General features: G+C 49.2%; 1 protein-coding gene across 7 annotated transcripts; it reads left to right on the forward strand.

Moving 5' to 3' along the window:
* The first annotated feature begins 3311 nt into the window (after positions 1 to 3311).
* On the forward strand, positions 3312 to 23110 carry DGKA (diacylglycerol kinase alpha). 7 transcript variants are annotated; one of them, XM_059936120.1, is made up of 24 exons: positions 4930 to 5018; positions 8811 to 8958; positions 9379 to 9452; positions 9782 to 9914; positions 10165 to 10239; positions 10696 to 10745; positions 11105 to 11179; positions 11379 to 11498; positions 11612 to 11726; positions 12299 to 12387; positions 12523 to 12642; positions 12837 to 12935; positions 13110 to 13193; positions 13397 to 13470; positions 13777 to 13851; positions 14263 to 14348; positions 14440 to 14529; positions 20701 to 20861; positions 21128 to 21192; positions 21430 to 21520; positions 21804 to 22002; positions 22116 to 22236; positions 22428 to 22488; positions 22763 to 23110. In XM_059936120.1, the coding sequence occupies exons 1-24, from the start codon at positions 4980 to 4982 to the stop codon at positions 22844 to 22846; spliced, it is 2328 nt and encodes a 775-aa protein (XP_059792103.1). In that variant the 5' UTR covers positions 4930 to 4979; the 3' UTR covers positions 22847 to 23110. The 7 variants fall into 7 exon arrangements, with proteins under 7 accessions (XP_059792106.1, XP_059792105.1, XP_059792103.1 ...); XM_059936121.1 differs by lacking the exon at positions 4930 to 5018 and adding an exon at positions 8284 to 8341; XM_059936123.1 differs by lacking the exons at positions 4930 to 5018; positions 22763 to 23110 and adding an exon at positions 3312 to 3390 and having other exon boundaries at positions 22428 to 22756.
* Positions 23111 to 23190: the final 80 nt, after the last annotated feature.

The following is a 23190-nucleotide window of genomic DNA, read 5'->3' on the forward strand; positions in this document are numbered from 1 at the left end:
CCTCTCCTCAAGGCACTCTTCGACTGTCTAGGACCTGCGAGAGAAAAGGGGGCAAGGCCCACCTGCACCCAGAAAGGGCGGGGGGCGGCTAATTAATGAGGAAAAGAAGAATATTCAGGCCCTGGCCTTCGTCCAGGTCCCAGAGCAGCTTGGGGACATGGGGCGGGACAGGCAAACTCCGGGAACGCACTGGGGCGCACCGATGTTGGGGGCGAACGCAAGACCCCAACTAACCCTCTCTTAGAAGGTGGGGAGGTCGAAATCGCGTGCCGATTGCCCTTGGCCGCTCAGCTCAACCCTCTGGACGGAGAACCGAGAGAGGGGAGTGCAAGGCCGAAGGCGCTGCCGGTCGGTCACCTGTCCCCGCAGCCTCAGGGTTGCCGGCGGCTTCTACGGCTGAGGAGGCGCGGCGGGCCGGGCTGGGCGGGCAGCCCGGGCCTGGCCCTGCCCCTGGGGCGGCCCCAGGGACTCGAGCGGCGAAGTGACGACGGCCCAAGTTTGCTCTGGCCTTCGACCCGGGAGCCTCTTCGGGCTTGGCCCCAGGGTCAGAGGGCAAGGCGAAGGCTTCTGGGAGGACCCAGTTAGTGTTCTAATTAACCTCGTCCAAGTCTCTGGGCGCTGGGGATCGAAGTCGGGGCAACGCGCCAATAATCTGAGCCGTACAGTCACTCCCTTTGCAGGCCTCCCCTGCCCCGTGCCTCCCTATTCTTTAGAGGAACCCAAACGTTCTCCCTCCCCCGCTCTTTTCAGCAGCTCTTGTTCCTTCTGGGCTAAGTCCTGCTAAACTCGTTTCCCTCACAGCTTGGGAGGGGCCGGCTGCAAGTTCCTCTCCTCAGGTGTCTGCCCTGCCCTCTTCCTGCCCCCCCCCCCACCATGTTGCTTTTTCCTCATCAACCCTTTTACCTTCCTCCAAATCCCCCACTTCGGCTTAGGTTAATGTCCAACAGAACCAGTTAGTGACCGCCTCCAACACTAGGATGCATGTCCCACTTAAAAAACAAACAGACAAACAAAAAACAAAACAATGGCTGACTAGGAACTTATTAAAGCTTTGAAATGAAGCTTCAGAAGTTTTAGGGGGTCACAGCTTGGCTTCTCTTCCATACTCCACCTTCCTGAGTTCCACCAGAGGCCCAACTCAGAAGATCTCAAAAAGACTCATTTAAAAACTGATTTGCATTCAATACACTGTCATTGCAAGTGTTCTAACACTGCCATCCTTCATCCCTGCTTTTCTTTCACCAATTGTGCTTCAGCCCTTCTGGTCTAGTAACCTGTCCATAGCCTTGTTACTAAAGGTAAGAGTGAGCTGAAGCACGTAAAAAGTAGAGGGATGCGTTGGTACTGACTGTACTACCTGAGGAGTACTAGTGGGCTAATCAAAGGACCTTTCTGCAAGAAGCAATCCTAAAGTGGCCCCTGTTGACCACCCTACCCTAGGCCCCCCACTATGCCTTCAGACATCCTGCCTCAGCTCTGGGGTTGACGGGAAGTGAAACTCAATTGTCTGCCTAGCAGACCTGCCTGGGACCCAGCCCTGAACCCCGGATGTGTCCCCCACCACCCTGAAGAGGAAGAGGGGAACGAAGAGGCTGGGGAGAACAAGGCTGTTGTTTTTTCCTTTCCCTTTGTTCATTGCGGTTTCTTTCTTTCTGATTTTTATGATGTGGTTGATTAAAGAAATGAGCACCTGGAACTGTAGGCATTAGACGCCTCCTCCTTAGATGTTTCTTGGCCTTTCTTCCTCCTACCCCCACCAATAACTGACTGGGGTATGATGGAGCACAGATCCAAAAGGAGACGCAAGCCTAGAGTATGACCGATTCCATCTTATTGCTTATTAGAGAGATCACCTCATGCCCCACTTTGAAGTCTCAAAAAATGTCTTAAAAGGAGCATCTTTAACTTCATGTAGGAACATAGCTGAGGATGACAGAGTGAAAAAACACAGGTCGTACATAGGGTGGTAGCGCTGCAAGTGTTATTTGCAAGGAAAGCTGAGTGCCTTAAGGATTAGTATCATTCCAGCATTTCTAGATGAGGGGCTCAGGGGCAGAAAACTGATTGGAAGAGGAACTAGGGGACCTGTTCTTACTTATATTGTATGTTTGTTTAGGATGGCTTATACACATACCCACACAACCAAGCCACCGTTTGGTGCAGTCCTTAAGCTGGGCTATCTATGTCTTTGGCTGTCCTGCAGAACAAAGTACAGGACTTGGTGCGTAATAAACCTTCAGAAGTGCTTGGGGCTTCCCTGGTGGCGCAGTGGTTAAGAATCCGCCTGCCAATGCAGGGGACACGGGTTCAAGCCCTGGTCTGGGAAGATCCCACATGCCGCAGAGCAACTAAGCCCGAGAGCCACAACTACTGAGCCTGCAAGCCACAACTACTGAGCCCACGTGCTGCCACAACTACTGAGCCCACGTGCTACAACTGAGCCCACGTGCCACAACTGAGCCCACGTGCCACAGCTACTGAGCCTGCATGCAACAACTACTGAGCCCACGTGCCACAACTACTGAAGCCCACGTGCCTAGAGCCTGGCTCCGCAACAAGAGAAGCCCCCGCTCGCCACAACTAGAGAAAGCCCGCATGCAGCAACCAAGACCCAATGCAGCCAAAAATAAATAAAATAAATAAAATTTTTTAAAAAATTAAAAAAAAAAAGTGCTTATGATTTCATGACTGAGGAGGTCATGTAGGAAGGGGAGATGAAGGATGGGGAGTGTCCTTGTCTTTTTAAGATTAGAGGGGAGACAGGAGCAGAGAGACAGATCCTCTCCAACCGCTGCCTCAGATCTCCAGTTCACATGCAACAACGATACTCCAAACCCTATTACTCAGAAGCTATATTTCTGATAAAAATGGAGGTTTCTCTTCCAACAAGTCTCAAAACAGTCAAGAACTGCTTAGACCCCTCTGTTTCCACTAGAGGGCCTCGTGTATTCATTCCTTCTCCTCTCCAACCTCCACCAAAAGTATGTATATATTACATTTGTGTTTTTATGTGTGTACAGGTACAACATACACACAACACCCACATATACCCTTCCAATCAGAGCTCTCCCTCCCCCTCTCCACCACCAGGTGTATGAGGGAAGATTCCAGGAACTCAAGCCTTTGTTACTGTGCCCTACTTCAATGAAGGGTAGGAGGGGGTTAGACAGAGTTGGGGCGGGGCCAGGGAGCAGGATGCCTGGGTCTTCAGTTCCTACCAGTAAGTCCCTAGGCCTCAGTCTCTCTCCCTTGCTCTATCAGCCTCACCACCATCCATGCTGCCCCAAGAACCTTAACTCCAAACAGTTTCCAGACAGGAGAAGCTGAAAGGATCTCCTTTCACCCCGACTTTTGGCCAGGGCCTTCCACAGCACCTGCCAAGGCCAGCAGGTAAAGTGGGAGGGTTAGGGCATGGAGAAAGGGTGGACTCAGACCAGAATGCTCTTTGCACCTGAATCACAACCCCAGACTTAAGGGAAGAATCTGAGTCTTGAGAGAAGGAGGTGTCCTTAGCCTGGGGAAAACAAATCTGAGGCACCTGGGGTTTGGGTTTAATGGAGGTGAGGAACCTGGAGGCAAAGGTGGGCAGATTCTCTCAAGCAGTGTCAAGCAGTGTGGAGTCCATGGTGGCAGGGAGGTGTTTGGTCTTAGGATGTGCAGTCTGGAACTCTGGCCTTGCTCCTGCGGAACCTCCTGAGTGTGAATTCAATCCACGGTGGATGGATGGAAAGGAGTTGGGAAGGGAAATCCCCTGATGGCAGCAGTTAGGAGAGGGTGAGAAGTTGGGTGGGCAACAGCCAAGCTGTCTCATCAGCGGCCCCGCCCCCTACCTTGGCCTCCCAGGGTTGGGATGCGGGGACAGGCTGTGAGGGATTGGAAAGAAGGGATTGGAAAGACAGAAACAGAGCTGTTACCGGGGCGGGAAGATGAGCTGCGCAGGAATGTGGAGAAAGTGGCACAGACCAGAGCCCTGGAGATAATCGGGGGAGGGAGGAATCCGGTCTGGTGAACTAGAAGTTTCTAGAGTTGGGGGCGCCCGGCGCCGGGCGCGGGCGCCGGCGGGCGGGCCTTCTGGGGTGGGGGGCGGGCAGCTGTGTCGTCAGGAGCGGGGCGGCCCCGCGGCGGCGGCGTCTGCCTGGCCCGTCCCCTCCAGCCCAGCTCGGGCTCCAGCTCCCGCGCCGGCGCTCCAGCTCCGACCGCGCGCCCTCCGCAGGCAAGGTAGAGACCCCGCGAGCCCCCTGCCGCCTCCCGCCCTCCCGCACCGGAGCAGGCCGGGGCGGGGGCCGCGGGAGGGGACGCCCCACGGGCTAGGGTAGGGCTGCTGGGCCGAGAAGGAGGAAGCGTGACAGCTGGAGTGGGTAGCTAGAAGGGTTTGCGCCAGGAGCGGGGGGCAGCGGGAGGGCTGGCCCAGAACCCCGTAAGCAGTGTTTCCCCCAGACCTTGCCCTCCGTCTGTCCCGATCACTCGGACGGATGCTGAAGCTGGCTCCTGGGGACCCGAGTCGGAGGAAAGTCCATTTTGGAACCTGCACAGCGCTGCACGGGTGGAGAAGTGTTCTTGTTTGGCCTCCTGGTCCGCAACTTCCCACCCCTCTCCTTTCCACACCTGTCACCGGGAAGTTTCTGAAACTACCTGGGTCTGAATCCCACTTTTCACCTTTCAATGGGGGAAATGAGCTTTACTGAGGAAGAAATGCAAATATTGCTGGGCATCTCCTCAACCTCTTAACCGTATGAGCCCACATCCCCCAAGCGTGCCAACATCGTAACTTCCTCCTGTACTGCACAGTGACACCCACACACACACACACAAAAACACCACCCCCTTAATCAGGCAATACTACCATCTGCGATGTTTGTGGAGGCTTAACAAATATTAAGGCTTCAAGCCAAATGATTCCCTCTCAGGGGCCACTGACTGGTAGCAGGGATGGGCAGGAAGGAAGAGACCCTCCCTCAGTCTTCAGAAAGAGGAGGAAGATGCAAGCCCTGGTGTGGTTAAGGGATTCAGAAGTCCAGGTAATCAGGTCTGGGCCCTCAGAAGGGAGTGCCTGCCCCTTGGGGTTCCTTGCTGGGTCAGCCTGAGTGTTCTGGGGGCATAGCTGATTCTTGGGTAATGGTAAACCTACATGACTTGGAATGTGAGCAATGAGTGTTGATGTGAAAAAGGAAACTTTAAATGTTAGCACTAGCTTTGGAAATCATAGTTATCTCTGTTACCAGCAATTTTAGTACTTAATGTTTAAAATAAGATCTAGAAGACCAGAGACACTAAGATTTAATGGAATGGACTAAGGACACTATGTCTAGAGTCTGGGTGTGACCCTGAGAGAGTGGCTCTCTATCTGGGCCTCAGTTTCTTCCTCTGTAAAATAAGAGAGTTGGTGCCTCCCAGCTCTGGGGACATTCTAGGATTCTCTGCCTCCAAGTCAACTTCTTTCTCACCCCAAGTTGGTAGGGACGGGCAGGGAAACCAGAGGAGGGAGGGGAAGGGTGAGTCACAAATAGCTGGCGGGTTGGGCAGCAGACCCCACCCTCCCAGCCCTAGCCTTCGCCTGGACTAGCCCAGGTTATAGCCTCGGGGCTGGGACGGAGCAGGACAAAATTGGACTTGTTCCAGACTTTTAAGGCCCTGGACAACTGAAAAAATCCCAGGAGCCTTTATGTCCAAGGTCCCAGCCCAGGGGTGTCCTTGGACCCTGATAGTCTAGTTTCTATAGCCACCTCCTCACCCTCCCAGAGGCAAAATGCAGGATCCTGATATTACATGCCTGTGCCTGAGACATGACACAAGTGGGAAGGTATACAACTTGGGCTTCACTGCTGCTGGGAGTTCCTAGAATTTATGCCATCCTGGGTCCAAGGCATTATTTTTCCTACTCTCCAGATAGGTTTCTCTAGGTACCACCCTTGTATAATAATAATAACAATAATAATAATAGCTAATGTTTATTGAGTTCTTTCTCTGTGCCATGCAGTTTGCTAAGTATATTGCATGTATTACCTTATTTAACCCCCCCATGGTGACTGATTTCTCCAGGTAACCATTTTACTGATAAGGAAACAGGTTCAGGGAGATGAAATAACTCACCCAAGAGCTAGAATTCTTTTTTCCTTTTGGCCACGCTGCGTGGCATGTGGAATCTTAGTTCCCTGACCAGTGATCGAACCCACGCCCCTTGCGTTGGAAGCGCGGAGTCTTAACCACTGGAACGCCAGGGAAGTCCCCAGAGCTAGAATTCTAATCCAAGCCTATCTAATTCAAAAGTCAAAAAAAAAAAAAAAGTCCATTCTTTTAACTTCTACTATATACTACATGTAAGATGGGGGGGCTTGTGAAAAGACAGGCAAGAGAGAAGTATTCTGTCTTCTCTCCTGTTTGTCTTTTGTTTGCTCTCTCCCTGTCACTTTCTCTCTCAGATTCCATTTCCTAGAACCTTGGAGCCATCTAAGAATCCCCAGGGGTAATCAGAGAGGCTAATTAAGCCTTACAGGCCCCATTAGCCATAAGACTATTATGTATTCGTTAGATCTGTTGGCAGGAGAAGTTAGATTATAGTCATTGAAAGGGCCAGATGGGTGGAGTCCTTTCTCCACAATATTAGTGTCTCAGAACCCCCTTCTAAGTGTTCCCAGAGAGCCTCCAGAACAGGAATGCTATACATGGAGGTGAGTGGCAGAGATGTCCCAAGGGCAGAGGTTATAGAGAAGTTTCTTGCACCATCAGAAAAGAAATTCTATTAGACCCTAACTGCCTCCTTAAGCCTGCCCCAACCACCCTAAATAAGTGGGCGGAGGGGAGACAGAAGGTCAGGGCCTTGGATGGAGTACCACAATAAGTGCTTTTTAGCATCATTCATCCATTTAACAAATATTCATTTAGCACCTACTATATGTGCTCCACATTGTCTCACGTTCCCCTCACTGTCCAGATGGATACTCTGGCATCCCATTTAACCGTGTTTGGATTAAGAGTCCTCATATATGACTCCCTAGCTTTATACAACTATTTGTACAACCAATATGGAGCACTTATAACATGATGGGGATTAGGTATTGGGGATACAGTGGTGAATAAGACTGATAAGTTCCTGCCCTGTGGAACTTACATTTTGGTAGGAAAAGACAAACAGTAAACAAAGAAGCAAATAAATGGGCTAGATAATCTCCAGTTGTGATAAATTCTATAAAGGAAACAAAAGAGGGTGCTACGCAAAGGAGGGGGGGGCTACCTTAGGACAGAATGATCAGGGAAGGTCTCTTGGAGGAGCTGGCATTTCAACTTAGGCAAGAAGTCAGCTCTGCCAAGAGTGGGGAAGGGTGGTCCAGGCAGACAGAACAGTAAGTCTCATGGCCCTGAGCAGGGAAGAACTTGGCATGCTTGAGGAACAGAAAGGAGGGCAGTGAGACTAGAAGGCAGTGTGTGAAGGGGAGAGTGGAACAAGAGGAGGACAGAGAGGCGGTGGGAGAGGGGGGTTGCACCACGAAGTTCTTGGTTTGGAGCCTTGGCTCCTCCACTTGTCACCTGCCTTGGGAAGTCCCAACCTCTTTGAGCTCCCGTTTCTTCACCTGTAGAATGGCTGTACCAATAATTTCCTATCTCATAGAATTTGATTTTACTTGTTAATACAATAACTACCATTCTTTGTAGGCCCTCTATATGCCAGTTGTTATACTAGGTACTTTTCATACATTATTTGACTTAATCCTCACAACTGTGAAAGATAGGTATCATTCTGCCATTTTATAGCTGTACTTTGCCCAAGTCACACAGTGGTAACACAGCTAAGAATGGAACCCAGATATGACTAACTCCAGTTTTGTTTGACTCCAAAGTGGTGTTGTACTATGCTCATGTAAGATATTGTTATTGCTGTTATTGAATCCTCAAGGCAAGTTGCCCTCTGCAGCTTGGCCCCTGGGTCAGTGGTCAGCATGATCCACGTGATGGCTCCTCCTTGGTCCCTGGGTCCCATAGCTGAAAGTTGGGGCTCCCTAAACACTGCTAACCTAGCAGGGTGGAAGGAAGGCTCCCGCACTCAGCACAACCCTCCTGGAGCTGAGAAGCCAGGCAGATGCTCAGAGCCTTCTTCCCCTACCTTCTCCCCAATCTCTCGTGCCTGGGTCCCGCCCTTCCCCAGTGGAGCGCTGCGGGACGCAGACGAGGCGGGGCCGGGGCTGGGGACCCGGCTAGAGCTGGTTCTGTGTCGCGCGCGTCAGAAGCGCTAGAGGTCGTTGCGGGGCGTGGGTGGCTCTGGGAGTGGTAGCTGAGCGGGGCTGGGGACCGGGGCTGGAGGCGGAGCAAGATGGGGTCGTGGCCCGGGAGGCGTGCCGCCATCTCAGTGAGAACCACCGGAGGGCCGGGGCTGCGGGATGAGAAGGGAGATGGGACAGAGCGCAGGCCCGGCAGAGACTGCAGAGATTGGGGGTGGAGGGAGAAAAGGTAGGAGCAGGCGAGGGACACTCACACAGAGACGCGTATAGCCTGGGAAAGAGGGGTGGGGGGGAGGGAGGTGAGGGATGGTCAGAGATGAATCAAGACAGATTGGGGAAGAAATCAGAGAGCTGGAGAAGGATACAGAGAAAGTCAGGGATGAGTCAGAGAAACAGAGACAGAGGACAGACACTGTCAGGGAGAGATAGAGACACATAGGAGAGGAACACAGGGAAAGGAAGAGACTTAGGGAGGGACTCAGAAACAAGAAAAGAACAGAAATAGTAGTAGGAGTGGAAAATGAACAGAGTATACAGAAGCAAAGAGACCCAGACAGCTGGCCAGTCCTGCCGCATGCTCTTGTCGTCTTCCTCCAGAGCTACCCTTGGCAGCAGAGTTCCAGGAGCCAGAAGTACTACTACCAAGCTGTCTTCGTGTCCATCCTTAAGAAAAAAAGAAAGATGGCCAAGGAGAGGGGCCTAATAAGCCCCAGTGATTTTGCCCAGCTGCAAAAATACATGGAATGTGAGTCCTCCTCTCAGTCATTCAGTCCTGGAGACCTTACCCTTAGACAATACCTCCTCCTCCTCATTCCCCCCAGTTCCCCCTCTTTTCCCCAGTGGCCTTGAGACAGGATGCTCCTTAGATATGCCTGGCTGGGAGCAGGAGGGGAGGGAAATAGGAAGATGCCCGTGGTCTTAGCTCTCCTCCCACCTTCTCTGAATCTTGACTGCCTGCACCAAATCTCAGAGAAGAGAAATAAAGAGGGCAACCACTTTGGAGGATCTGAAATGTTTTTCTCTCTGTACTTCTGTATTTCTTCTTGGAATTTCTTTTTCATCTCACTGGAATCTTCTTTCCTGTTGTATGTCTGGGTGGGACTGTGGCAGAGGGCAGGGAGAGCCGAACCAGACTAATGCTCTCTTCCCTCTCTTCACATCCTAGACTCCACCAAGAAGGTCAGTGATGTCCTAAAGCTCTTTGAGGATGGTGAAATGGCTGAATATCTCCAAGGAGATGTGAGTGGCAGCTGGGAAATCCTCTCCTTCACCAACTCCTCCCACCTTTGTTTTTGCTACTCCATTGGGATGCCCAACTTCCAGGGATTATTCTGGGCCCAACCCTTGCTATCCTCTCTCCAGATTCCCCAGCATCCATTGTTACTGCAACTATTGCTTTAGGACAAAACAGGAGATTCTAGTAGCTCAGGACTTAGCCCAATAAACCCTGCTCCTGCCTTGGATGCTTCTCAACCCTGCACTTACTGTCACTGTCTCCACCACTCCCGATTCAGTCCCCAACTCCCATCCTGCAGATCTCCCCAGGGTAACGCTTGCTCTCATCATAGGCCATTGGGTACGAGGGATTCCAGCAATTCCTGAAAATCTATCTGGACGTGGATAATGTTCCCAGTCCCCTAAGCCTGGCACTGTTTCAATCCTTCCAGACTAGTTACTGCTTAGAAGAGACTGTAAAAGAAGGTATGGTCACGTAGGTGGGACTGGGCTGGGCCTCCTGAAGAAAAGTCAAATTAAGTGTGGGTTTTGGGGTGAGAGTTGAATTGAGTCACATGTTGGGGGCAGGGTAGTGGGAGGGGGAGGTAGAGGGTAGCCAGGCTTGCCTAGGAGCCAGAGGGAGGAAAGTTAAAGGGAAGAATTGGAACAAAGGAAAAGAGAAGAGCCAGACTGGAGGGAGCCCCAACCTCAGATCTGCTGTACTTTCTGTAACCAGATGTGGTGTGTCTCAGTGATGTCTCCTGCTACTTTTCCCTTCTGGAGGGTGGCCGGCCAGAAGACAAGCTAGAGTGTGAGTTACCATTCTGGACTGGGAGAGGGAAGGAAAGGTGAAGGGAGAGAGGGTACTCCCCAGCCTTCCTTCCCTCATTTTTTCAGGATTCCTAAAGGCTGACAGGCCAGACAAAGATGGGGCCAGAGCATGGGCCCATTTCCTCTGTTTCCCCAGACGCCTTATACCTAACGCCATCCACCATAGTCACTCTAGTTCCCACGTCTTGTATATTTTCATGTGGGGGACCCGGGATGGGATGTGGGAGGTGTGTACTGTCTCGCCTATCAGGTTCACCAAGGGTGGAATCCAGACCTGTTTCCCCTCCCTTTTTGTCTCCCATCTCAGTCCCAGCCCCACGTCCTGGGCTCTTCATCCAAAAAGTCTCTCCTTATCTCTTTGTTTCCCCTGTATTCTGTTATGAATTCTTTGGGTATCCCTCACAAACTGACCCTGGCCCCCTAAAACACCCCACAGTCACCTTCAAGCTGTACGACACGGACAGAAATGGGATCCTGGACAGCTCAGTGAGTTGGGGGACCTGTATGCTGGGCAAGGGAATATGTGTCCATTTGTCTGTGTCCACCTGTCCCAACTCTTCCAGGATCTTAGGAAGCAGAGGAAGCTAGAGGGAGAAGCTGAGTCCTCTAGGACTAAATCTGGGAGTAGGTCCCAAGCTCTTGACCCCTAAAAGAGGATGCTGGAGACACGACTTGGGGGCTTCCTTGCAAACACAGACACATAGACATTCATTTACTTGGCAGAGACACCTGAGAATGAGAGGGGGTCTGTGGGTGGAACTCAGGAACCCTGATTTCTAGAGGAGGGTTTGGATGGTGGTAGTGAGGCAGGATATGGCTGTGGCTCTTACCCTCTCGGCCCTCAGGAAGTGGACAAAATCATCATACAGATGATGCGAGTGGCTGAATACCTGGATTGGGAGGTGTCTGAGCTGAGGCCGGTAAGGCAATTCTTCCTGCATGTCCCTTGTTGTACCTGCTCCCTAGTGATACCTTTATCTACCTCACCCCATCTCTGACAGGCAGCCTGGTGCCCTTGGCTAGGATGGCTAGGCTGGCTGTCCTAGGGGGCAGTGGAGAAGTGTCAGATCTGAGGGGTTACTCACACCAGAAGTCCACCTCCCCACATTCTCTGCTCAGATTCTTCAGGAGATGATGAAAGAGATTGACTATGATGGCAGTGGCTCTGTCTCCCTAGCTGAGTGGCTCCGGGCTGGGGCCACCACCGTGCCACTGCTAGTGCTACTGGGTCTGGAGATGGTGAGTAGGAGAGACTTGTAAGGATGGGTAAAACGGTTGCCTTGGGTTGTACTTGCCAGAGGTTGGCACTCTAAGGGCTTAGACATTCCCCAGCATCTGCTGTGCCCTCCCAGACCCTGAAGGACAATGGGCAGCACATGTGGAGACCCAAGAGGTTCCCCCGACCAGTCTACTGCAACCTGTGCGAGTCGAGCATTGGTCTTGGCAAACAGGGGCTGAGCTGTAACCGTGAGTGATGGGGCCTGGGAGTGTGGGAACACAGGGGCAGCCCAGCTATCTGTGGGAGCATGGCGCTCTGAACTTAGACCTGGCTTTGAATCCTGGGCTCTGCCAGTGACTGGTTATGTGACCTTGGGAAAGCCACATAACTTCTTTAAGTCTTAGTTTCTTCAACTGAGAATGAGGTAATTGTGAGCATTAAATAAGTTGATGCAAGAAAGGTGCTTCATGTAGTGCATGTACATACTATTAAGTCTGCAATAAAAATTAGCTATTATTATTGTTGTTGTTATTGTTGCTGTTGTATCTGGACCTCCTTTACATCATCCAGCTCAGTTCCTGACACATGAATGGAGTGGGGTTGGGCATGCAGTAGCAATTGCTCTTTTAGGGGGAAGAGTGAGCAAAAGGCACAGGTCTTGGAGGTGAGCCCCCAGCCCAAACTTCAGTTCTGTACCACACCCTCAGAGCAAGGGGTTATATGCCATGTTTCAGTGAGTGATGCTGTCTCACCTCCAGGTAAGGAAGAAATAGGGGGAGGGGCTGCAGCTAAGCCTCTGACCTTCTTCACTCTTGCCCAGTCTGTAAATACGTCGTTCACGACCAGTGTGCCATGAAGGCCCTGCCCTGTGAAGTCAGCACCTATGCGAAGTCTCGGAAGGACATTGGTGTGAGTGACCCCACGCCCACCGGATCGCCACCCGCATCCTGGCCCTGGTCCTGGCTCTTGGCCCATTGCTGCCCTCAGGCCTTCCCCTGTCCCTGCTCAGACCCTCTCAGACAAGAGTTTGCCTTTCTCCCCAAGGTCCAATCACATGTGTGGGTGCGAGGAGGCTGTGAATCCGGACGCTGCGACCGCTGTCAGAAAAAGATCCGGATCTACCACAGTCTGGTTGGGCTGCACTGTGTGTGGTGCCACCTAGAGGTCAGTCCGGGAGCTATCCCTCCAGCCTTGCTTTGGGACCCTCCCTAAGCTGCCCTCTCCGTGGCCCCCTCCGGCACATCTCCCTTACAGCCTTGGTTGCCCTACTCCCAAGGGCTCTCTTGCAGTAGCAGAACCCAAGCTGAGAGGTGACGGGGTTCCCTCCACAATCTCTCCGTGCCTGCCTTGTCTTTCAGATCCATGACGACTGCCTGCCAGCCATGGGCCATGAGTGTGACTGTGGGCTGCTCCGCGATCACATCCTGCGTCCATCTTCCATCTATCCCAGCGTCCTTGTGAGACCCCTGGACAGCGGCTGGGAGGGGACAGGAGTGCTTCCCCAATTCACATACGCACACAATGCCATTTAGAGCAGAGAGCCTATATTTTTAGGATTCAAGTCAGACTCTCATCTGTTTATGGATTCACACAATCCAGTTTTCCTTCCTTCTGCCTCCTTCCCTTCCTAGGCCTCTGGACAGGAGCGTAAAATTAGCAAAACAAATCAGAAGACCGTGGATGATTTGAATTTGAGCACCTCTGAGGCACTGCGGGTACAGGGCTGAGAGGCTTGGGCTTCATGGTGGGGACCTCATAGGAAGGAATGAAGTGGGAAACCTGGGGACTGGTTCCTGCTCCCTGGGGGAGGGGAAAGCCGCCTGGGGGGAATGCCAGCCCTCTGCTCCTGTCTCTGGGGCCCATCTTAACTCTGACAAAATCCTGCTTTCCTTATCCTTGTTTTCTTCCCTCAATGCAGATTGACCCTGTTTCTAACACCCACCCACTTCTGGTCTTTGTCAACCCCAAGAGTGGTGGGAAGCAAGGGGAGAGGTGAGAAGAGCTCTACTAGGTCTTGTAAAATAGAGAGGGAAGATGGACAGAGGCTGGGAATCTGTGTGTATGCAGGGGACATACCTTGAGGACATCAAGAGAGTGGAGTACAGGGACTTCCCTGGCGGTCCAATGGTTAGGACTCCATGCTTCCACTGCAGGGGGCGGGGGTTCCATCCCTGGTGGGGAAACTAAGATCCTGCATGCTGCGCGGCACGGCCAAAAAAAAAAAGAGCGAGAGAGAGAGTGGAGTACAGAATATCCATGCCATGCCCTGCTGTGAGCTTTCCTTTTTCCCCCACACAGGGTGCTTTGGAAATTCCAGTATCTACTAAACCCTCGACAGGTGTTTAACCTCCTAAAGGATGGCCCCGAGCCAGGGTGAGTATAGGTTAGGGGCTGTATCGCAGGGTTTGTGTGTGTCTGCCTATCTGTGTACGTTGGAAGAGAGCAGGAAAGAGTGCTTGTTGGGAGGGGAGGGCCAGGGGAAGCCCAAGAAACCAGACTTCAGAATGCTGCTTTTGCTGGGTATCCCTACCTCTGAATTCTCCAGCTCATCTCTGTTCTGCTCTCAAAGAATGGAGATACCAATTTCTCCCTCACCACTAAGGAGTGGCTATCAGATTTCCCCATTGTACTTTTTCTCTACCCTTAATAGAAACAAGTCGTTTGACAAAGGGGAAGGGTGTTATAAGGAATGAGAGACAAGAAGTACTTACTCTGCCTGTCCAAGAGTTGGGTAGCCTCAGTCCAGTTATCCTTCCTCATCTTCTCTCTCACCTTTTGTCTCAGGCTCAGATTCTTCAGAGATGTTCCTGATTACCGGATTTTGGTGTGTGGTGGAGATGGCACAGTAGGCTGGATTCTAGAGACCATTGGTCAGTGCAGGGAGTGGCTCCGGGCTGGGCCCAGGGGCAGTGGCCTTCCAGAGCTAACTCCCTTCATCCGTCTCCTTACCTGCCTCCACAGACAAAGCCAACTTGCCTGTTGTGCCTCCTGTTGCTGTGTTGCCCCTGGGCACTGGAAATGATCTGGCTCGTTGCCTAAGATGGGGAGGAGGTAAGTGGTTAGAAATTGTTTTCCTGGGGAGTGGGGGAGTTTGGTAGGTAGGGAAAGGCACACAGAGAAGGCATTTAGGCATCTGGTGAAGAAAAAGCCTTGGTGGAAAAGAGAGGCACAGATGGGTGGGTCCCAAAGGAAGAGAGCTCTGGAAGAAGCAAAGACCTGAAGGGTCAAGGATGACAGTCTGAACCTAGAAGGGTCAAGGGCGACAGTCCTCTTCCCTATAAACCTAAAAATATCCTTCTGTTTCTCCCAAGTCTTAGGGCTCAGAATCAAAGAATATGGGGTAGAGAGGACAATGTGGGAATAAGGAAGGTTGTATAAGAGCTAAGCCAGTTGCTGAGTGATGGAGCTAGCAGGGAGCTTGGCCATGATTCATTCATTTATTCAACCAATTACACTTGACCCTTGAACAGCATGGTCTTGAACGGCGCCGGTCCACTTATTGAGGATATTTTTCAGTAGTAAATACTACAGGACTACACAGTCCATGGTTGGTTGAATCCGCAGATGTGGAGAAACAGTGGATACGGAGGGCCAACTATAAGTTATATGCGGACTAACCCCCACGTTATTCAAGGGTCAGCTGTAATCAGGGGTCATTCATTCATTCATAATTTTCCCCATGTCTATTGCAACAGTCTCCTAACTGCTCTCCCATTTCTAGTCTCTTTTTCCCTTCAAAGAGAAAGTTTGAGAGATGTAATCGGTAGATAGAGGGTCAGTGTGGGGCAGATTGAAATTGTCTTGGAGAGGAAGTTGTCTTGGAATTGAGGCTCTTGGATTCAGAGTCCAGCTCTGAGATCTCACAGGAGATTATGGAATAGGAGGCTGTTAAGGAGAGCAAAAATTATTCTCGGTGGAAGAAGTTGTGTAAGGCCAGAGGAGTCACCAAACAACATGGTGGTGCATTTTGGAAAGCGAGTCGTTCATTGTGACTGGGACATAGGGTGCACAGTGGGCAATGAGAAGAGGGAGGACTGAATTGAACAGGGTCCAGATAATGGAGGGTCATGAATGCTGTGGTGAGGAGTTTTCAACTTCATCCTGCCAGAGTTTGAAAACTGACAGCCCACAGAAATGATGTGTAGTGTTTTGTATTGTTTGTCTTGCAGTGTTTTGAATTTTTTTGACCTTGGTTATTTCTAAGAAGTGGGTCATGTATTCTTCAATTCAACACAATCCTCTCACCTCCCTGCCACTCATTCACTTTACGTTTCTAGTTTCTGAGGCATTTGAATGTGCAATCCCTGAACCATGGGGAGCTCTGGAACTCATGAAAGATGTAACTAAAAGAAAAAATAGGTGTGTGTGTGTGTGTGTGTGTGTGTGTGTGTATGCATATATAATACTTTATATATATAACTTATAGTTTGTATATAATAAAAATTACTTTTTATATAAAATATTATTCCAGAAAGGAGAAATATCTCTGCATAATATAATTTAAATCTTGTATGTAAACATATGACCATTTTGGGGGGGGCCATGCTTAAATCCTCAACATCTGACTTTGTTTTCATTAACAGTATTAGACACTTTGAAATCATGAACTTTGAGTCTTCACTTTGTGTTTTGCAAATGAGACTCTCATAGCAGTTTCTGCTAATTCCACCTGAATCATGAAAATAATGATATAAATACAGCACTAATGAAAACTTGTGTTGATATTGAAAAAAATCCTAAGATTCGAAGGGGGATTGATGGAAAGAATGCCGCTATGGGAGCTCTGTGGAGGACGGATTGGAGGAAGAAAGCAGGACCTCGATTGCAATAGTCTAGTCAAGTGATGAACAGCACAAAAGCAAAGGCAGCACCAGTGGAGTCATGGGGTAGAAGCCACAATACTTGGTAACTAATGGATTGTGGAGGAAGAGGTAAAGACAAGTCTAAGACATTTTCTAGGTTTGTGGACTGAGCAGATGGGGATACCATTTATTAAAATAGGGAATATAGGGCTTCCCTGGTGGCACAGTGGTTGAGAATCCGCCTGCCAATGCAGGGGACACGGGTTTGATCCCTGGTCCGGGAAGATCCCACATGCTGCAGAGCAACTAAGCCCGTTCACCACAACTACGGAGCCTGCACTCTAGAGCCCATGAGCCACAACTACTGAGCCCGCGTGCCACAACTACTGAAGCCTGCGGGCCTAGAGCCCACGCTCCGCAACAAGAGAAGCCACTGCAGTGAGAAGCCGACACACTGCAACGAAGAGTAGCCCTCGCTCGCCACAACTAGAGAAAGCCTGCGTACAGCAATGAAGACCCAACTCAACCAAAAATAAATAAATAAAATAAATAAATTTTTTTTAAAAATAGGGAATATAGGAGGAGGACCACTTTAAGGAAGAAAGATAGATTCGGTTTTGGATGTATTGAGTTAAGGTATCGGTGGAGCACCTAGGTGGAGATGTGTGGTGGGTAGTCAGAAATTGATGTTAAGAATTTAGGAGAGAAGTCAGGACTGAAGATAGGTGTTTGACAGTCATCTCCTAGGCGGTAATTGACATCCTCAGAGTAGATGAGTTACCCAGGGAAAGAGGTAAGAAGAGAAAGTGGATAAGGACAGCCAGATCCTGGTAAACACCCTATTTAAGGGTTGAACAGAAGAAGATGAATTGTTAAAGGAGTCTGTATTAGTGTCCTCTTGTTGCTGTGACAAAGCACCATGGTGCCTTAAAACAACACGAATGTATTATCTTAACAGTTCTTGAGGGCACAAATCCAAAATCGTTTCCACTGCACTAAAATCAAGATGTTGGCAGGGCTGTATTTTTTCTAGAGGCTCCAAGGGAGAATCCCTTGCCTTGTCTTTTCCAGTTACTAGAGGCTGCCTGCATTCCTTGGCTCATATCCCCCCCTTCCAACCAGCAATGTTATCCTTCCAAGCTCTGCTTCCGTTGTCAAATCTCCTTCCATGACTCTTCTCTCTTGTAGCCTTCTTTCACTTATTAGGAGCCCTGTGATTACATAGGGCCCAGCCAGATAATCCAGGATAATCTCCTCATCTTAAAACCCTTAATTTAATCACATCTGCAAAGTCTCTTTTGCCGTTTAAGGCAACATATGCACAGATTCTGGAGATTAGGTTGTGCACATCTCTGAAAGGCCGTTGTTTTGCTTACCACAGAGACTAAGAAAAAACAGAGCAGGTCCTCTGTAACTTTAGTGGTATTTTAGAGGCTGAGTGAGGAGTTTCATGTCTTAAAATGAGAGCTAAAGATATACTGTTGGTTTTGGCAGGAATCATTGGCAATCTTTGCCAAAAGAGTTTCAGCAGGGTGGTATGGAGAAAGGCAAATTATAGTGGGTTGAACCATTGATGGAATGTGAGGAAGTGAAGACTTTTTTTTTTTCTTCTTTTCTTTTCTTCTTTTTTTTGCTGCACCACTCACGCGGAATGTGGGATTTTAGTTCCCCAGCCAGGAATTGAATCCGTGCCCCCTGCAGTGGAAGCGTGGAGTCTTAATCACTGGACCTCCAGGGAATTCCCTAACTAGTCCCATATTGATAGACATTTGGGTAGCATTCAGTTTTTTATTACACACCATACTGCAGTCTATCTCTGCACACAGATGGGAGAATTTCTCTAGAAGAGATTTCTAGAAGTGGAATTGCTGGCTCAAAGAGTATAAACATTTTACTAGTTATTTTAGTTTTAAGAAATTACACAAGTAATGCATCAGTACATTTTCACTGAAAGGTTTTAAAAAGTAAAATGTGTGAGTCTTCACATACAGGTTTCCTCTTCCCTACCCCCTCACCAAATTCCACATTCCTCCCCAGAGATAACTACTGTTTCCTATTTGCACTCATTTTTCTGTTTCACACACACACATAACTTTTAAACAAACATAAATGGGATCATACTACACACATTGTCCTGGGACTTCTTTTTTCATTGAATATGTCTTGGAGAACTTTCCATGATACTACATAGAGATTTCATTCTGATTTCAGTAGCTGCACATTATTTCATAGCATGGATTTGGCATAATTTATAAAACCTTCCCCTCCTGGTGGACATTTAGATTGTTTCCAGTTTTTTGCTGTTTTACAGAGTACCTCAGCAAAAATCCTTATACATCCATCTCTCTGGATTTTTGTTTCTGTAGGAGAAATTCCTAAAAGTGGAATTGCTGTGTCAGAGAATATGTTTTGATAAAATTTGATAACATTTTGATAAAAGTTGCCAAATTGTCTTCCAAAAATGAAATACCAATTTATGCTCCAACTAACAGCAAATGAGAGTGCCAGTTTATTCATAATCCCATTAGCGTTTGGTTTTCTCAATCTCTTCATAGTTTGTCAATCTGATAGGCACAAAAAGTTAACTAATTTACAATTTTAATTTACAGTTCTTTTAACTATTAGTAATATTGAGCATCTTTAATATGAATATTGGCATTTGTATTTCTTCTGTGATTGGCTTGAGTTATTTGCCCATTTTTCTACTGACTTTTTAAAAAATATTTATTTATTTATTTGGCTGCCTCCGGTCTTCGTTGCAGCACTTGGGATCTTTCCTTTTGGGGCTCGTTGAAGCTCACAGGCTTCTCTCTAGTTGTGGCGTGCGGGTTTTCTCTCTCTTGCTGTGGTGCATGGGTTCCAGAGTGCGTGGGCTCTGTAGTTGAGGCTCACGAGCTCAGTAGTTGTGCGTGGGCTTAGTTGCCCCGTGGCATGTGGGATCTTAGTTCCCAGACCAGAGATTGAACCCGTGTCCCCTGCATTGGAAGGCGGATTCTTTACCACTGGACCACCAGGGAAGTTCTTGACTTTTTTTTTTAATGTTATTATTATTTTTTAATTAAATTTATTTATTTTTGGCTGCGTTGGGTCTTTGTTGCTGCACGCAGGCTTTCTCTAGTTGTGGCAAGCAGGGGCCACTCTTCATTGTGGTGCACGGGCTTCTCATTGCGGTGGCTTCTCTTGTTGCAGAGCACAGGGTCTAGGCGCATGGGCTTCAGTAGTTGTGGCGCGTGGGCTCAGCAGTTGTGGCTCGTGGGCTAAGAGCGCAGGCTCAATAGTTGTGGTGCCCAGGCTTAGTTGCTCCACAGCATGTGGGATCTTCCTGGGCCAGGGCTTGAACCTGTGTCCCCTGCATTGGCAGACGAATTCTTAACCACTGCGCCACCAGGGAAGTCCCCCTGACTTTAAATATAGTGATTTGTAAGCACTTTTTGAATGTTGGAGAAGTTAGTCTGTTATGTGTGCTGCAGATATTTTTTCCCAGTTTGTCTTTTGTCTTTTTTTTAGGTGTGTGTTTATTTAACTGTACAGAAGTTGTTTGTTTGCTTGGTTAGGTCTTTTTATTTATTTTTTTGTCAGATCTATTTCTGTTTATTTTGTGGCAATTTTGAAAATTCCAGATATATTTGCTTTACTTCTGTTTGATTTCAGAAGTTTTTAATTTTCATATAATTGTATTTATCAGTCTTCTTCTTGTTTGGCTCTGAGTTTTGTACTATGCTTTAGAAAGGCCTTTTCCGCTCAAAGATTATAAAACATTCACTCATGTTTTCTGCTAGTACAAATTCTGCTTACATTTAAATTCTTTGACCCATCTTGAATTTATTTTAGTGTAAGGGGTGACTTCTACATCCAGTACCATTTACTGAATAATCTATCTTTCCCCATTTATTTAAAATGTCACGATATACTAAACTCCCTTATATACTTGAGTCTATGTCTGGGCACTCTGTTCTTTACTATTGAACTTTTTATTCCAGTCACTGTGCCAGTTATTACCCTGTTTTGATACCCTTGCTTTATACTGTGTTCTATCTGGTAGAATGGGGAGAGGAAGCATCAGAGAAAGAGAGAGATTATTCCCATTCATCACTTATCTTTTTCAGCACTTTTCATTTTCCTGGCTATTTTCTTTACTCTTCCAAATGAACTTTGGCGTTATTGTTAGATGCTCACACACATTGGGAACTTTCACCCTCCATGAGAGTGACAGTGTGGAGAAAAGGGTCAGTAAGAGTCTGACCTTCAGATTGGTCCATGGGAGCCATGACTGAACACCCCTTTCCTTTCACTGCTTAGGGCTCGGAGGATCTGCAGAACCAGGGCAGAGGATCCCTGGGAATCTGTGGATCTGGGAGCTGAGAGGAGGTCCGTCTGGGACCCGGGGTTCAGTGCTAACCTGTCTTCATACCATCCTTAGGGTATGAGGGACAGAATCTGGGGAAGATCCTCAAGGATTTAGAGACGAGTAAGGTGGTACACATGGATCGATGGTCTGTGGAGGTGATACCCCAACAAACTGAAGAAAAGAGTGACCCAGTCCCCTTTCAAATCATCAATAACTACTTCTCCATTGGTGTGGTCAGTGGAGTGGGGCATGGGGGGGAGGGGAGGAAGTGGGGGTTAAGCAGGAAGAGGCAGAAAAGGAAGGTAGAGGGTAAAGGAGCTGTGACACAGGGAAATCAGGAGTGGGCACAGTGGTGTGAGTTGCAAGAAAAGAATGTGGGATGAAAAAAAAAAAAAAGAATGTGGGACGTATCACTCCCAAACTGGAGAGTTAAAGAGAGAGAGGGTTCTGTGCTGAGGAAGGAGGCGGCTTCTGATCTCATATGCCCTGGACTCCCCAGGATGCCTCTATTGCTCACCAATTTCACATCATGCGGGAGAAATATCCTGAGAAGTTCAACAGCAGGTGAGGAAAATGGGACGGGTGTGGGCATACACAGTGGCAGGGACCACATGGTGGCCAAGTTTGACTCAGTGCTTAGACGGGCAGTGACACCTCTAGGAAGCCCCTCAACCAAGCTTCCCTGTTCCCCATGGGACTGCAGTTGGGAGGTTGATGCCCTTCCCTGTCACTTAGCCCACCTCTGCCAGCACTGTGTAATTTGTCCCCTCCCTCCTGGGCCTGGTGTTGGGACCGACACAGAATGAAGAACAAGCTATGGTACTTCGAATTTGCCACTTCTGAATCCATCTTCTCAACGTGCAAAAAGCTGGAGGAATCTTTGACAGTTGAGGTGGGCGTGATGAGAGCCAACCCCACATCCTTTTTAGCCCCTTATATCTTAATTTCTCCCTCCACAGGAGCCCTCAGGAACTTCTCATATTCTTGAACCTATACCTTGACCTCCCTGCTCTCTAATCCTGATCTCCCAAGTTCTTAAGATACACCAGTCCCTAGTTCCCTCCACCTCTTGCAGACCTCCAAATCCTAGTCTTCCCAGTGTGTTATCTGGTGGAGGGAGCGGTCATGTCCATCGTGATGCCGTGAGGCAAGGATCTGTGCTCTCCTCCCCTCAGATCTGTGGGAAACCACTGGATCTGAGCAACCTGTCCCTAGAAGGCATCGCAGTGCTGAACATCCCGAGCACGCATGGCGGCTCCAATCTCTGGGGTGACACCAAGAGACCGCACAGCGATATCCATGGGATCAACCAGGCCTTAGGTGCTACAGCCAAAGTGATCACCGACCCTGATATCCTGAAAACCTGTGTACCAGGTAAGAGGAGCAGCCTTGGGAGCTTAGTGGGGGGGGACTAAGGAGAAGGTGTGACTCTCTTTGGAGGAACCCTGCTTCTACAAAACCTGTCTCCCTACTTCCCATCCCCCCAGACCTAAGCGACAAGCGGCTGGAAGTAGTAGGGCTGGAGGGTGCAATTGAGATGGGCCAGATCTATACCAAGCTCAAGAATGCTGGACATCGGCTAGCCAAGTGCTCTGAGATCACCTTCCAGTAAGGAAAACTCAAGCTGGGGGCTCTGAGGGAAGGAGTGGGACCAGGAAAGCAGAAGGGTATGGGAATGGTGGGGAGGGACTGTACCAGATCTTCCTCAGTAACAAAGGGTCTCAAGGCCAACCTAAGAACAGAGTTTTGGTACTCGGTTGATAAAGAAATTGCCACCAATCTGCCTTGACCTCACACAGCACCACAAAAACCCTCCCCATGCAAATTGATGGAGAACCCTGGATGCAGACACCCTGTACAGTGAGTATTGCCTATGCCTGGCAAAAACTGAACCCCCAGGCTCCGTGGATCCTAAATTTCCATTCCACAGCTTCTTTACTTCCTGCTGGGGCCTGAAGTTCCCCTGTGCACCCTTCCTCCCAAATCCTGATTTCTCAGCCCCTGGCCTTCCTACCATGGCCTCTCTAGGACCCTGGCAACCCACCCTGAACCCTACAGATTTTCCCCCAAATCTCTGCTGCTCCAGCCCCAAGGCAGTAGGTCTTATCTCTGAATGCGCCTCCTTCCCTTCCAGATCAAGATTACCCACAGGAACCAGATGCCCATGCTCATGGGCCCACCCCCCCGCTCCTCCAATTTCTTTGGCTTCTTATGCTGAGGGGGGACATCTCGGCCTCCAAGCCAGCCTTGAACCCACCTCCTTGTCCCTGGACTCTACTCCCTAGGCTCTGTACATTGCTGCCCAACCCTCCTGCCAGCTCAGGGGAGTGTTCCTTCACCCTCACAGTATTTATTATCCTGCACCACGTCCACTATTCCCCGTGCACATGTGCACGCACATACACACACACGTCACAAACAATACATTGAAAGTGCCTCATCTGAATAAAATGACTTTTTTTCCCACTGGGATATCTGTTAAGTAAGTGGTACACCTCCTTCCTTTATACCTCCACTCCTTTAATGACATAGATTCTCCCAGAAGTAAGGAAATAACAGCAC

Source organism: Balaenoptera ricei, chromosome 10 (genome assembly GCF_028023285.1).
Source record: "Balaenoptera ricei isolate mBalRic1 chromosome 10, mBalRic1.hap2, whole genome shotgun sequence".
In the NCBI taxonomy this organism is placed as follows: domain Eukaryota; kingdom Metazoa; phylum Chordata; class Mammalia; order Artiodactyla; family Balaenopteridae; genus Balaenoptera; species Balaenoptera ricei.